The 14,686-nt window shown below is 37.4% G+C and overlaps 1 protein-coding gene across 4 annotated transcripts in view; it reads left to right on the plus strand.

The window, feature by feature from the left end:
- scarb1 (scavenger receptor class B, member 1) overlaps nucleotides 1–10,688 on the plus strand; it is a 21,149-nt gene extending 10,461 nt beyond the window's left edge. For 2 of the 4 annotated variants that reach the window (XM_035668040.1, XM_035668039.1), the window contains exons 8-12: nucleotides 268–386; nucleotides 4,765–4,838; nucleotides 4,978–5,029; nucleotides 5,956–6,102; nucleotides 10,192–10,688. In XM_035668040.1, coding sequence (XP_035523933.1) covers nucleotides 268–386; nucleotides 4,765–4,838; nucleotides 4,978–5,029; nucleotides 5,956–6,102; nucleotides 10,192–10,275 — 476 coding nt within the window. In that variant the 3' untranslated portion in view covers nucleotides 10,276–10,688. Of the gene's footprint in view, nucleotides 1–267; nucleotides 387–4,764; nucleotides 4,839–4,977; nucleotides 5,030–5,955; nucleotides 6,103–9,506 lie in introns of all 4 variants that reach the window. The other 2 variants (XM_035668042.1, XM_035668041.1) reach the window with 2 other exon arrangements.
- Nucleotides 10,689–14,686: the final 3,998 nt, after the last annotated feature.

The raw sequence follows: 14,686 nt of genomic DNA on the forward strand, positions 1-14,686 counted from the left end.
GCACAAATTCTCTCTCTCTCTCTCTCTCTCTCTCTCTCTCTCTCTCTCTTACACACACACACATACACATTGCACTGCTCTAATAGCCTAAGCTTGTGCAGTATGCTCAGTTGACTGTGGAAACTCCTCTTCAGAAAAGACCCAAATTATGCCTTGACACTTCCCAACTGGACTGGATTGGTGTGTGTGTGTGTGTGTTGTGTGTATATATATATATATATATGTATGTATGTGCTGTATTAAAAATAATAATATTCTCTTTTACAGACTCTCCAGTCTTCATCTCTCATCCTCACTTCTTTAATGCTGACCCTGTACTGCTGGACTACGTGCAGGGCCTTAATCCAAATGAGGACGAGCATGGCCTCTTCATAGACATTCACCCAGTGAGTCCGCACACACACACACACACACACCAACATTTTTATGTCACTAATAATTAAATTTAGCTTGTTGAAATGGTGCCTCAGTATGATCCGTGTGTGTTCTCTCCTGAGACTGGATGAAGTGGTTGTGCTGCACTGATTAAAGTAGAAACATATTTTAGTCATTTTGCCAAAAATAAAGATGGCCTCATCCCCCCCATCCTCCTTATTTACTTTTGCCCACTGCCAAGAGATAACAGTTAATAATACAGAGACACAGGATTACAGCTGCACTCTTACTTAAAGGCTTTACATGACACTGAATGTGCACTTCAGCGCTGTTGTCGCTGTCCTCGAGGCCTCGTGTGGTCCTATGGTGGAGGTGGACTGATTACATATCACAGACTCTGCAAACTTTGAATGTGTGTCATGGTCAAATACAAGTTTGAATCTCCAGTCGAGGGTGGGTAAAGGGCTGCATCCTATTTTTTTTTTAACTTTTTTTAAATGCTTTCTTTACCTATATAAATACTCTTGTATTGTATGTATGATATCTTTTAAACATGCTTCAGCCTGCTGATCTATGTTTTATATAGATAATGTCATTTAATTATACTCTCTTGGTCCTACTTTTCAACAGTTTACCTGTTGGTTTCTCTGACGAGTTTGAATATGAAAATCATGCATGCTAATGAATTAAATTGGTGTGATAAATGAGTGTATATCTGATTTATTCAGAAAGAATGAGACTCACCAGTGTAAAGGAATCAGCCTGCTGCAGGGAGATTGTGTGTACAAAAGGTGGTTATCATCATGCAATCTTAAAACTATCTGCAAAGCTAGCTGCTCATCATTATTATCATATCTGTTGCTGTTAATATAGGTAAACTATGTGGAGGAGGCTTAAAGTTAATGTTTGTTTGTCTTCATGTTGAAGTCAGAGGAAAGATCCCTGAGACACAGTGAACTCAGTGATATCAGGTTTTATTACTGTACAATAACAGTGAAAGAGAACTTATGATAATTGCATCAGTAAACTGTAAATGCCGAGGACAGATAAGTCGGATACAACACGGTCATGATTCAGCTCGTTCTTACACAACTCCGCTTAAACCTCATCAGCAGTGTAGTTGGCTGTAACCTGCGTTGTGATAAGGTAATTGGAAATTGGGCTATTTCTGTTTAATTGGCATTGTTTGTGAGTTAAGGGTTGATAGAAATGTTCTATGGCTCTAATAAAAAAATCTGGATCTGCAGATTAAAGCTCATGTGCGCTGGTTCCAATTATATCAGAGGACAGCGTTCAGTCGAATCCTGAAAGTCTAGATCGATATCAAGTTAGTAATTAAGGGAAATCATTTGGCGTGGGATTTTATGAAGCTAATTCAAAAGACAAAGTGACATTTGTAACCGTAACCCTATCAAACATCAGATCGACATTAACATATAATCGACGTTAGAGTCGGTTTGTTGACTTGTGCTACTGTTACACTACATTTTACCAATATACAATGATCACAGGTCCTTTCAGACAGCGAGCCGCCATCACCTGCCAACGTCCGAGATCTGCAGAACACAGTGGTTCCTAACTGTTCCTGTTCCTTAGGAGAGTAAACTGACGACCCCTGACTGACATATTTTATGGATAGTTCATATTGTATTATGAACACAATAATTGCGTAAAAAGAGAAATTTTAAGCAGATTATTTCCTGTGAAAATTTCTTCACAATCATGCAGACTTAATAGGTTTCCTTTTTGACAAATCCAGTGTTTCATTCTCCCTGATGTTTGACCATTTGGTCTATTAACTCTTTGGGTGGACGAAGTACTCAAAGAGTAGATCTTTAAAACAGATATTCACAAAATGCTTCAAAATCCCTTAAAGTCAAGAAGGCCTAGTGACCCCCCACGTTGACACTGGAACTGAAATCCTAAATTTTTCTATACTGAATTTTTAACACGCATACAAACAGTATACAGCCAGTCCCAGTTGAATCAAAATGTGCCAGAGTTAACGCGCTTTAATAACTTTGTAGTAGCGCCCAGTTTTTAAAAAGAGGCCAACAGGTTTTCAGCTCGGGATGGGGACATTTTAGAAATCCAAACAATGAGTTTATTCTTTACAGCTGGCTCAAATCAAATTGTTCAACCAATTTGTCGCTCGGACATGAAGAAGAAGAAGAAGAAGAAGAAAAAAAGGAGCTTTGAGGGGGAATAGGAACTGATGACATAACAAAGGAACAATTCTTACACAACTGAAACACAAACAGGCCTGATAGGGACACGCATTAGGACCGCTGAGGAATGACGGGACAGGATTAAGACATATAATGTGTGATATGTAAAGAAAACAGTAAAAGAACTGTCCCCTGTTTGTTTTGAGCCTAGACAGTGTGACATTTAACAGTTGGTCTGCAGATCTGGTTAGTCTTGGTGCTGAGCTCACAGATATTCAAAGGTGCCACAATGAGCTTTGACTGTGATCAGGAGGATATTTGCTTTGTATTAGTCTTCAGCCAAATTATGCATTGACAAAGACTAAACAATGAACCTATTAAATTTCTGTGGTTATGAAAGCGTCCAGTGTTGCTCCTTTAACCTTTCTCTGTGTCCTAACTGTAGAAAAAGCTCTCTGGGGCTCGGGGACATTTCATTTCCTGTGCGTTCCACTATTGAATGCTTGATTTCCGGATCTCACATGCTGGATGTTACAAAACATCAAAGTCCAGTATTTGTGTAGCTGGAAGGCCAGATGCTGAGGAAACATTATGGGAGGGAGAGGGCAGCGGGAGAACAGTTACGATAAAAAGCCTTGGTGTTGTCCATAAGATTTATGCTTTCATTCAAGACTGCAACAAACAAACAGAAGAAGGCAACTTACGGATTCTGAATGCTTTATAATGATAATCAGAAAGCTGGAAAGATCCATTGCTGAAAGAAATATTATTTGCAGCCAGGAGACAGTTTGAGAAAAAACAGAGGCTCCTGGTAGATCCACCAGAGTCCACTGGGTCTGAGCTCAAGGTCTGGACTGTGCTGCAGAATTTGTTCTGCCAGAAGAGCACTCAGGATCCCAACAAAAGTCTTTCAGTTGTTTTTTTTTCCCCCCAAAGTGTAATTGGTGTCAGTGCTCGTTATAATGATGCAGCTCGCTGTGTCTTTACACTTATTGGTTCCATTAAAATGGAGATTTCTTGTTTGTTTTGTTGTTTTGTTTTCTGAAGTGTGTTTTTGCCTGCAGACTGGCTCAGATTAAGGGTTAAAAGCATTTACAATAATCTATGTAAATGTACAATACATACACACTTCCACTGTATGGCCAAAAGTATATGGACACATACTTTTCCACATCCTAATTTTAATAGTTTGGACTGGACCCCTTTGTTTCAGTGAAGGGAAAGTTAATGCTACAGCACACAATATAATAATAGTGTATAGTTTAACTGTTATTCTTTCTCCTGTTTCAATGCCCCAGTGCACAGAGCCAACATCATAAAGACATAGTAACAGATTTCTCTGTTTGGTTTGGAAGAACCTGACTGGTTTACACATGGCCCTGCCTCCCAGCCCTGTCCTATATGGATTAACTATGTCACTGGCTCTGAGCCAGGCCTCATCACCCAACACCTCACTTAAATCTCTTGCAGCCAAGTTCCAACATCTGGTGAAAAGACTGAAACCAGAAGAGTGCTTCTGTGGGAACAGCTGATGAAAGCTCTGAATGTTAGCTATGCTAGGACACAGCATGACTCCACGGCTACTAGCAAGGTCTGTCAGTCCACTCTCGCTCAGACTGAAATAACTGTTTGATGGATTGTTATTGAGTTTTGAACAGACATTGGTGGAGTACTCACAGGGCGTATCCCGCTGACTTTGGTGAGCTGTGATGTTTACTCTAGCGGTTTTTGGTTTTTACTGAAGAGAAAGAAACGTATTAAATAGAGATCCAGCAATACTACTGGAAAAAAGACCCATTATTGCACCAAACAACGCTAGCGTGGAGACTTAATTTTGTTGAATGAGTTGAGTGTACCGTTTGGGTGGCTACGTTGTGTATTTAAGAAACTCCATGAAGCCTGACTGTAAAGCTTAAAGTCGTGCAAGGATATGTCTTTCACCGTTACGTCTCACTGGTTGATGTTTCTGCTAATCCAGTTTAGTATCGGTCCGTAGGTGAACGATCTGATGCTAAATCTGTATTGTAGTTAAATTTCTTATATCATCCAAACATCGTCCCCAAAGGAATCACTCACATATGAGGATTTCCTTCTTTTGTTTACTGTATTTGGTTACACAAGAACATTTTTATAGTTGTGTGGAGATTTAATTGTTCCAATACTAATTTGAAAAGTGAACCTCTTTATTCCTTGCGTGAGATTTGTTGATTGTTTTTTCCAGCAAACTGGTGTCCCACTGAACGTGTCCATCCGTCTGCAGCTCAACCTCTACATGAAGAGAGTGTCAGGAATTACGTAAGGAAGTTATTCCCTAAACTATAGGCATGCCATCAACATCTGCCACGTATTGTGTTTTACATCTATTCATTGTTCATTATGAAAGTGGGCATTTCCTGCTTTTCTCACCATTTACTTTGCAACCTTGTCCTTGTAGAGAAACTGGCAAGATTTCTGAGGTGGTGATGCCAATGATCTGGTTTGAGGAGGTAAGTCATCAATGCACATTTTTAAAAATATAACTGCAAATTAGAGCGTTTAAAGCGTTCTTATCATACACATCTGCCAGATCTGGGTTCTCACATCTCTATTCCCAGTGTTACCAGTGTGTCAGCATTGATTTCCCAGTTGTGGTTAATTGTTGTTCATATTTCTGTTTTTACAATATTTCAGTTGCCAGAGTTTGCGAAACACAAAATGTTCTCCTCCTAATTTTGGCCTTAAAATCTCAGTCAGAATACAAAATGAAAACATGTGTCCAAATAAACTGAGTTAATACAATAAGCACAAAGTTTATTACAGCATCACAAACTTTTATCACCGTTACATTATAAAATAAAATGTTAATGTCAGATAACTGTAGATAATTGTATTGTTGTAATTGTAAATATTGTACGAATATGAGCATAAAGAGTAAAGTGTGTGCAGAATTCACAAAGGAAACAAAATTACATTTGAAATCTTTAATTTTATTTGCTATTTTTGTAAATACAGATAATGAAGTCTAGAGTCTGATATTACTGTAAATTACAAAGGACACAATTACCAACCTTGTGGGGAGTAGCAGAAAAGTAATATAACCAGTGTAACTAATTACTGTTGGCAGGGAGTAATAAGTAAAGTAATAATATTACTTTTGAAAAGAATAATGAGTGACAAATTAAATTTGAGTAACCAACCCAACACAAGCATTCAGACCTTTTACTTTTGGTAAAAGTAGCAATACCACAGTGTATTAATGCTCTTATACATATAGTATTTGAATCAAAACATATCTAAAGCTCCCCTCTAGACATGTACACATTGTTTTGCTCATTTGAACTCTGTTGTAAAAACTGAGGCACAAGCTGCTGTATAATCCCATAATTCACCTCAATGTATTCTTTTTTTCTGCCGTTTTCTTTAACCTCCTCAGAGCGGCTACATAGACGGCCCCATCCTCAACACGTTCCACACGAACCTGGTGATTCTACCTGCCGTGATGGAGTTCATGCAGTATGGCTTCATCGCCCTCGGCCTGGCGACGATAATAATCGCCGCCCTGGTTTATCACAGAGCGAAGGTAAAGCTGCCACACGGCGCGGTGTCTTTCTAACTGCATGTAGCATGTCGCACAGTTCCACATGTTCTCCCACAAACAGACAGAGAAAGGAGCAGGAGAGTCTGCACTGAAGATGTTCTGATATTTATATTATTTTCCTCCAGTTATTAGTCTAATCTGGTTATGTGAAATAAAATATCACCCATCACTTCCAACTACCTCACACAAGTTCTGCATTGCATTTTTACTTCTGAAAAAGAAGAATATGGCGCAGCATCAAATTCACTTTTATCCACTTTATATTATAGCTGGTGTTACATCATGCTCTGCTCGAACAGCAAATAAAATAGATTAAAAGTTTGATTAAGCATTTTAAATACACATTGTTCTCTAAAGAGTCAAAGTTTAACTCCACTCATTAGAAAACAGACATAAACATTATATTACAGCTTGATTTTTCTGTCTGTAAACATTATTACTAATAAGAAGACCCAAGTTGTGAGACTGGGTCTTTCAAAGTAGAAGTCTGGTGTTGTTCTATATTTTTCTTATTGTCAGCAAATCCCACAAAAAACCACAACCATCAGTTTGTTAGTCCGTCTCTCATACCGTCGGAATTAGTTTAGTTCCTTAAACAGGAAATAATCTGCTCAGAATTCATCCAAATCAACCGTTTTACGAAAACTTCCTGCAGTTACTGAGTTCACTGTTTGGATTCATTGTACAGTTTTAAATCTAACATGAAATATCCATAAAATATGTTTCTTAGTCAGTTTACTGAATGATAGAAAAAGAGGTCCCTTAAGGAAAAAGGTTGGGCATTGAGTCAAAAAAAGTCTGTTCATTGTTGTTTTGGGTCTTTTCATGCGATTTATTGACGATCTATAGAATATCACCTGACACCTGATGTTGAAGATCATTAGTGTTTTAACTTCCACACAGTCACTCTTGCTCCTCTGCTGACCTCCTGTATTTATATAACCCTCCCAACTTTATCTTCAAACTTAAACTCTCAACCCCCTTTGACCGTCTGCATGCATGAGAGTAAAAGTTCACATCTATCACGTGTAGATGCCTGGTGAACCCCACCAGCCGCTCCTTGATGTTCTCTTTACCTTTTTTTTATCTTCACACTGATGGCAACATGTGAAACATTATCAGCTCCGGCATAATTGGCTGTGCCACAGTACACAGTAGTCTCGTGTTATATAGTCGATTTTGCACATTCTGTTTGTTCTGAGTAAGTCAGCAAAAGTTACACCTCAATTATAACCAACCTCCGGACTCTCTCATATAGATCCAGCCTTTAAAATGTGTTTTTATTGTGTTGTTAGATGCATACATATGAACTCAGTGCTACAGTTTGGCAGAAACACTGTGGACGTTCCTTAACATGGCTGAAAGATTGAAAAAATTGCATCTTTCCTCTTATAGATTTTAAAGGAATAGTTTGACATTTCAGAAACCTTTGTCACCTTGTTGCTGAGAGTTAGACAGTAGATTGAATTAGCGAGATTTAGAGGAACTGGTAGGTGTAAATTGGTATTTTGTGTCCCCCTGTTTCCCATACGCTAAACATGAGGCTACATCTAGGAAACAGTTAGCTTAGCATTAGTGCTTAGCCTTTGTACAGATCAAACAAACAAGATGTAGTGTTTCCAGTCTTTATGCTAAGCTAAGCTTGCTACTTTCTGGTTCTAACTTGATATTTAGCAGACAGATAAGAGAACGGTATCAATTCTCTTTTATAATAATCATATGTGAAACTATTACTTTAAAACAAATGAGCTAATATCTACTACTGTCCATCATATCAATGTTATAAGTTAATTTGTTTTTGTGCTGCGTGATGTGTTACGAAACACATTATGCCTGATGTTGTATAACGCCATAACCAGTTAATGAGTATTCTGTTGACATCTCACTATCACAACACTGCTGGAGTGGTTTTATGGTCCGCAGCAGATATTCAGCTGCCAATAAACGAGATCGAGTGGTTTGCAGGGAGGTTTAGATTTCAGTGAAAAGGTTTTTATAAATGAGCGCCAACGGGTTTTAATGTCCTGATTTTAAAAGTGGTTTTGATGTTTTGTGTTTGCAGAGGTCTCGTAAAAACGCTACGTTGATTTCCACAGTGGTGAAGAACCCCGGGGTTTGTAAAGCTTCTTAAAAAATCTGGATTCAATCATCCAAATCCAAATTACTCTGCCAAAATCTGATCTTCCTTTTGATTTTGAACTGAGGGTATCGGCTTGATTTTTGGATTTTATTTTCGTTTAGACTAATCAGTGCAGCAAGAATGTTTGTTCGATTCATTGGCGGCCCACTTTTATTTTACAGTGTTTTCCCTGCAGCAGCCTGTGACAGCAGCGTGTGCAATATATTTGATCAGATTTCTAGCTTTCAGGTTGTTGTTGAATGGATTAAGAAAATGTCTTTAATTCTATAAAGAATATCAGATATTTATCTATGTTTTATTATGTTTTGGTTTGCGTAGCTATACTGTTTGTATTTGACATCCTCTCAGCATCCTTCAACTAGACATAAGATGATTAGTCAACTGACAGAAAACTGGCAACAAGTTTTTTAAGTAAAACTGCCAAAAATGACTGGTTTTAACTTCTCATATGTGAATATTTTTCTTCTTTTGTCTTTCATAATATTGAACAAATTTTATACTTCTGGTTTGACAGTAGAAGCATCATGAATATTTCAACTTGGACTTTGGGTTGTAAAAATGTTACAAATGTAAAAAAAAAATGATTAGAAAATGCAGTTTCCCAAACAAACAAACCGCTTCGTAAAAAAAGTCATCTCTAAGTCCAGCTGTGAAATTTGAACCATATGTATGTGAGGGCAGGAATCTGACTGTCTGAACGTCACATTCACAAATCGTCAAGTAGTTTTATATTAGCCAATTAGCATTAACATTTTGTGCTACACAATGCTACAGAAGCTATACACACTCCCTCAGAGATAACCTATGTAATGGTTCATTGTTGCTAGTCTAGCGCTTGTGTTCCCCCATGATTAAACAGAAACACTGCAAGTGTCAGTTGGTCGATTTGAAGCATATTTTCTGTATCGCAGATTTCAAATGTCTATATTTTTCTGTCTTTTCTATCAACTTTTGTCGCCTGATAATCAAAACTGCTGTGGAAGCAAACAAACCGAATGCCTTCACTTTTACTTGCACAATGTTGACACTGAATTTATCAATCGCATGTCCACTTAATTAACTGCATGGTCGACTCAATCACCACCACATAATGACTCCTCGCATGAATATCTCTGCACGTCCACAATCTCAAATAAAGCCTGATGCTGCTGGTTTCACCTGTGTAACAACTCCAATCGAGCCAGCAGCCGATTGTCTTTGTATTTTCTGATTGGCTGACATGTAAGACAATCTGGTCATCTTTTAGGCCTCTGATAAAGACCTGGTAAAAGGTTCACATGTCCACGACACAAAGGAGAAAAGTATCACGTATAATTCAGGTAGGTGAAAGAATACACACATATATAAATGCACTCATTCCTTGTGTTCAAGCTGCAGAGCTGAGGGAGTTTTTCTGCTTAACATGCAGAAATCAAATGTGTTGTGGACCCAAATGCAGTGACGTCCCCATTTGACAATGTGGATGATTCCATTTTTACATCTTACGCAGCTTTAATTTTTGTTTTCACACCACATTTAAATATCGGTTTATGAGTTCATGTTTTAAAAATGGTTTACATAATTTTGTGTACTGAAGTTTAAAGATCATCTCCAGACATGTATCAAGACATACTGTATATTTGAATAGAATATGTGAATATGGAGAAGTCTTTAAAGAAGAAAAAGCTTTTTCTGAGTGGCGGTGGACTTTAATGAATGCATAATAATGTTCAAATGTTTTCTTTACTAAACTTTCTGAAACCAGGTTTCTTCAGATACCGGATCATGTTCAGGATGCTAGTGTGCATGTAAACATGTGAAATAATGTGAAATGTTTTCTGTGAATAAGCTGCAAACCGCCTCGTGGCTGATGGATGATGATGATGAAGACTTAATTTTGCGATATCTTCTGAACGCTTCCTAACAGCTTCTCTCTTCCTGTCCTCAAACAGAGTAAATGTGACGACAACGCCACATCAGATGGAAGCACTTCAATTGAAGAGAAAGACCCTCTATTAGAAGATGATATGGACTGACACGCACACACGCACACACACGGCACGCACACGCACGCATGCAACACACACACGCAGCAACGCACACACACACACACAGCTGGTTATGTGGACAAACATCATTCCAGTATCATGGACTGAAACACTGTCACAAGGTGCTCTGCTCAGCGTATTTTAAAGCTCTGCCATATGTGACTGTACTGTAAAGTTTATGAAACTGTCAGCCGCGCACTCATTTTCTTTAAATGTGTCGAGGCTGTCGGGGTTGAGACTGATTTAGCCTCTTCATGGCGGAGTGAAGCTCACTCAAAGCCACTCTTTGTATATAGAACTACCAAAAACCACTATTTCCAGTTACATGTGTGCAGGATGTGAACTACAGGGGAGCCTCCTTGGATTTTTGCAGGATTTTTTCCCGGGGCCTGAAAATTTCTTACTTCCTAGAAAATTGCCATGTATTTTGTGGTGTTTTTTAGGCATTTTGTTGCAATGTAATTGCAGGGGGAAAAATTAAAATAATTGTTCAAAACTTGTTCCAGTGAGAATAAAATCGACCGGTTTGGAGGGTAAATGTGAGACGTTCGCGTCACACATGTCTGCACCTTCGACGCTAGAGTTGTGAAAGAGAGTTTGGTGACGTATGACTCGACATTTTGTGTGGGAAGCTACGATGAATGAGATGTTTGCCACAGTGATTGGACAATATTGCAAAGCTACGCCAAGTTCACAGGTTCAATTCATGTTGTTGCCATCAGAACTTCCTGGAGGGACCACAATGTGTTATTTTTGCCATGCATTTCTATTCTTCTGCATCTTCATCATCATGGATTATGTGTAAACTGAGGCTACTCTTGATGTATGATTTGTGCATGAGGATGACTAATCACTAATTAACTTATAAAAACCCACTGCTGTTCTTGCCATCACCACTAAAGCGAGACAGCCAGAAAATATCAGAAAATATATCCCCCCAGCGACGAGTGAGCTCCCCCCAAAAGCCGTGGTATAGTTCGCACGCTGCATGTGTTCGATCATCAGCGTTGATCTGAAACAATTTAGAGTTTTATCACTTCAGCAGGAGCAGTAGTGATGGTCACTGCAGTGGCTGTTTTTGCTGCCATTTTAAATAAATGTTTCTGTATCAACAACAAGGGAACCAGACATGCAGAAATCTCTTTCTCTGTACAGTAGTTTACTACCAATGTGCCTTCATTGTGCAGCAAATGTTTCTGTTGTTTAACCCGGGGTTTTTGTATTTTACGTGCAATAAAGACCACAGAGTTGGATTTGTCGTAGAGGCTCAAACACAATCAGAGCCAGACGCACTACTATTTGTATACTACTGTCTTCTGTAAAGGTGTGAATGTATTTCTTGAAGTGGATGTGAATGATGCCGCGTTGGGTCAAACGCCTCCTTGTTATTAATACGCAAATGAGTGAAGAAAAACATAATAAATGTGCCTTTGTTTGAAAATCTATTCATGAACGTGTGATCTCTTCTTTTTTGTTCCCACAGCGAGCAGAAATATCATAATGGTGCAAATTGAGATGCAGGGTTTCTGCAGGCTTCAACAGGTCAAATTTAAGAGTTTTTAAGACCATTATGAACCTAATTTAAGACAGTTACAAAGATTTGTAGTTACAAAATACAAATCTTTACCAAAAATACATCCAAAAAATCATATTAAAGACATTTTAATTAATTAATGTGGAAGACCGAAACTGCTAAAACAATTAATCAAATGATGTGCCAAGAATAATATTCAAAATAAATGTAGGCATTAATTAATATTATATAAAATGTAACACACTGATATTTGTTTTAATTTGCTTCTGTGTTTTCTTTTTACATTTCTTTATGAATTTCTGCTTCAATGTGCAAATGAGGTGGCTGTGGTTGATCGACATCAGATTTTCAAAAAAATCTAATTTACAGAGAATTACAACAAAATACAAGAACATTTTATTATATTTAAGAATATTTAGCTACTCTGTATACCACAACACAGTTCAAGAAGACATTCCTTCTTTCTTCTTAACAGCACCAGTTTTAGCTGGATTTACCTAATAAACTTTTACTTTTGTCATTTAGCTCTCAAAAGAATTCTTGGTACTAAAATAAATAATGAGTCATAATTCTGTAACTCACTATAGTAATGTCATCTGCAAACTTAAAGCTGCTATAATCAATATTTTAATATGAACAGTAAGTCCAATGACTATGTAATGTGAACAGAGGTTATTAACACGGACAGACACACAGAGATTTAAGACCGACTGCAGTTCCCCCCCGGAGCTCTCTGAGTTTTTAAGATACAATTTTTGGCTCATTGTTTCGGTTTTTACGGCCCGCAGCTGTACTGTTTCGGTTCAGTCTTGACGCTCTCGTCAAGGATGTTTCCAGCAGCTGTTTGCAGGAAACCGTCTCTGATAAACCACATACACCCAGCTCCTTGGTGTTTTTGCATATTGTGATGTAATTTCTTTGAGTATCTTTATATACATAATAATATAATTATTCATATAAATAAAATCTGTACAACAGTTATATAAGTATAAACACCATAATAGACTATTCCAATTTACTTTTTAATCCAAGGTTCTGCTGCTAGACTGCTAACAAAAACAAAGAAATACCTTAAATACATCTTTTTTTAATACAAATGTTAAATTTACTCAGTTTTTTGTCACTAAAGCAAATTATTACATTACCGTGCAATAAAAACAATGTATAATTAATGAATTATTAAAATGGTATCCAATACATTTTCTGTGTTTTTTTATGTGACAAATATTAAATCTTAGATCCTAGATCATTAAGAATTATCTGGATGTATACTTGGGCTTATGATGATTAATAAACTTAAATAAAACATAAAAACTACAGCAATATACTGTTGACATTTTTATAAATAAATAAAACAAGTCAATGGAACAAACTGGAATTATTTCACCTGTACTTAAAATACTGCCCACATTAAAGTTCAAACAATTCATTTTTGGGTTTAATTAATGTGAATGAGTGACTCCAATTAATTAATTAATTTATATTAAGCTGTGTTTAAGGTTTTACAGTGTATGTTTCCAATCTATGGAACAGTCAAAGACATTAGAGACGCAGGATCTGCTGAAATCTTAAAAACGTAACTCCTTGAACCTTTTTATAGCACTACATCTTACAGTGTGACCTTTTATGCCTTCCCTTATGGCTCGCTCTCTCTACACTTCCTGCTTTTTAATCAATTATGGGTTGTTTTTTTGTAAATGTAAAGCGCTTTAAGTTGCCTGTTTTGTATGAAAGATGCTACATAAATAAAGTTTCTTTATGATTTGACACTGAACTTATTTTACAGTTTACTTTATCCTGTGGGAGCTTTGGGAGGGAATATAAGCCTCTTTTTACTACGAGCACTTTAATATCATCAACAGGCTTTTTAAAAATGTGTATCTAAACTCTCTTTATTATTTCTGACTTCCAAATGAAATAAATAATATATAATATATATCTTATTGTACTACAGGTTAACGGCGGGTTTGATGTTGATCAACCGAGGTTGTCCACACAGTTTCTAAATACAGTAACGGCACAAATGCCCTCCAGATATTTACCGCAGCTCTCTTCAGGCAGACGATTCTTTAGAAGCCTTGTTCTGGTATTTTAATTTGAAAAGGAGATTTGGGAGAAGTTGCCCTGAAGTGTTGCCTTAACATTCTTTTGAGTCATTTGGATGAATGTCTTCTGGGTGTGGGAGGTAAGTGTGGGAGGTAAGTGAGGGTTGTCTCATCACATTTGGGATCGTTTTATACTAATTTCACGCTTCCCGTTGTGTCATTAGTTTGCTCATACATATGAGCAGTTTGGGATTTTAAAGCTAGGTGGAGCTGTGGAGGCGTGCTGCGGTGGCCTGTGGTGCAGCAGCATTGTGTCTGTCTCCAGCCCCGTTCCTGTGGAGCTGTAACAGTGATAGTACATCTTAGCATTGAACACACAACCTGAACCAAAAAAAATAAACGTTGGCATTGAAACACCTTTCCCAACATGCTGTAGGTTGGGTATTTACTGACATATTGTATGTCGTAGAACAAAATGTTAAAATCTCTTAAGCTTGTGTTAACCACAGACCTTATTTCAGGCTTTTAACTGAAAACCCCTCGGCTTCCTACTCATTCCTGCAGCACTTTATATAAGAAGTTATGCAATTCCAAAACTGTATATGGACTCCAGTCTGCAGCAATATCAAAATACTCTAGATGCAAAAAATGTATGGTTTTTGCCCCAAACTGAATGGAGGTCAGAGGTTATATAAATATGGAATTTTATTGTTGAATTTGATATGATATGATATAATGATATTAACTATGTTTTTCATTCATCATGGGCGCATGAAACACTTGTATGTAACATATTTTATTTTAAATGTAGGTTTGAATT

The sequence above is a fragment of the Morone saxatilis genome, unplaced genomic scaffold, assembly GCF_004916995.1.
Source record: "Morone saxatilis isolate NCDOM2014 unplaced genomic scaffold, NCSU_SB_2.0 Contig21, whole genome shotgun sequence".
Classification (NCBI taxonomy): domain Eukaryota; kingdom Metazoa; phylum Chordata; class Actinopteri; family Moronidae; genus Morone; species Morone saxatilis.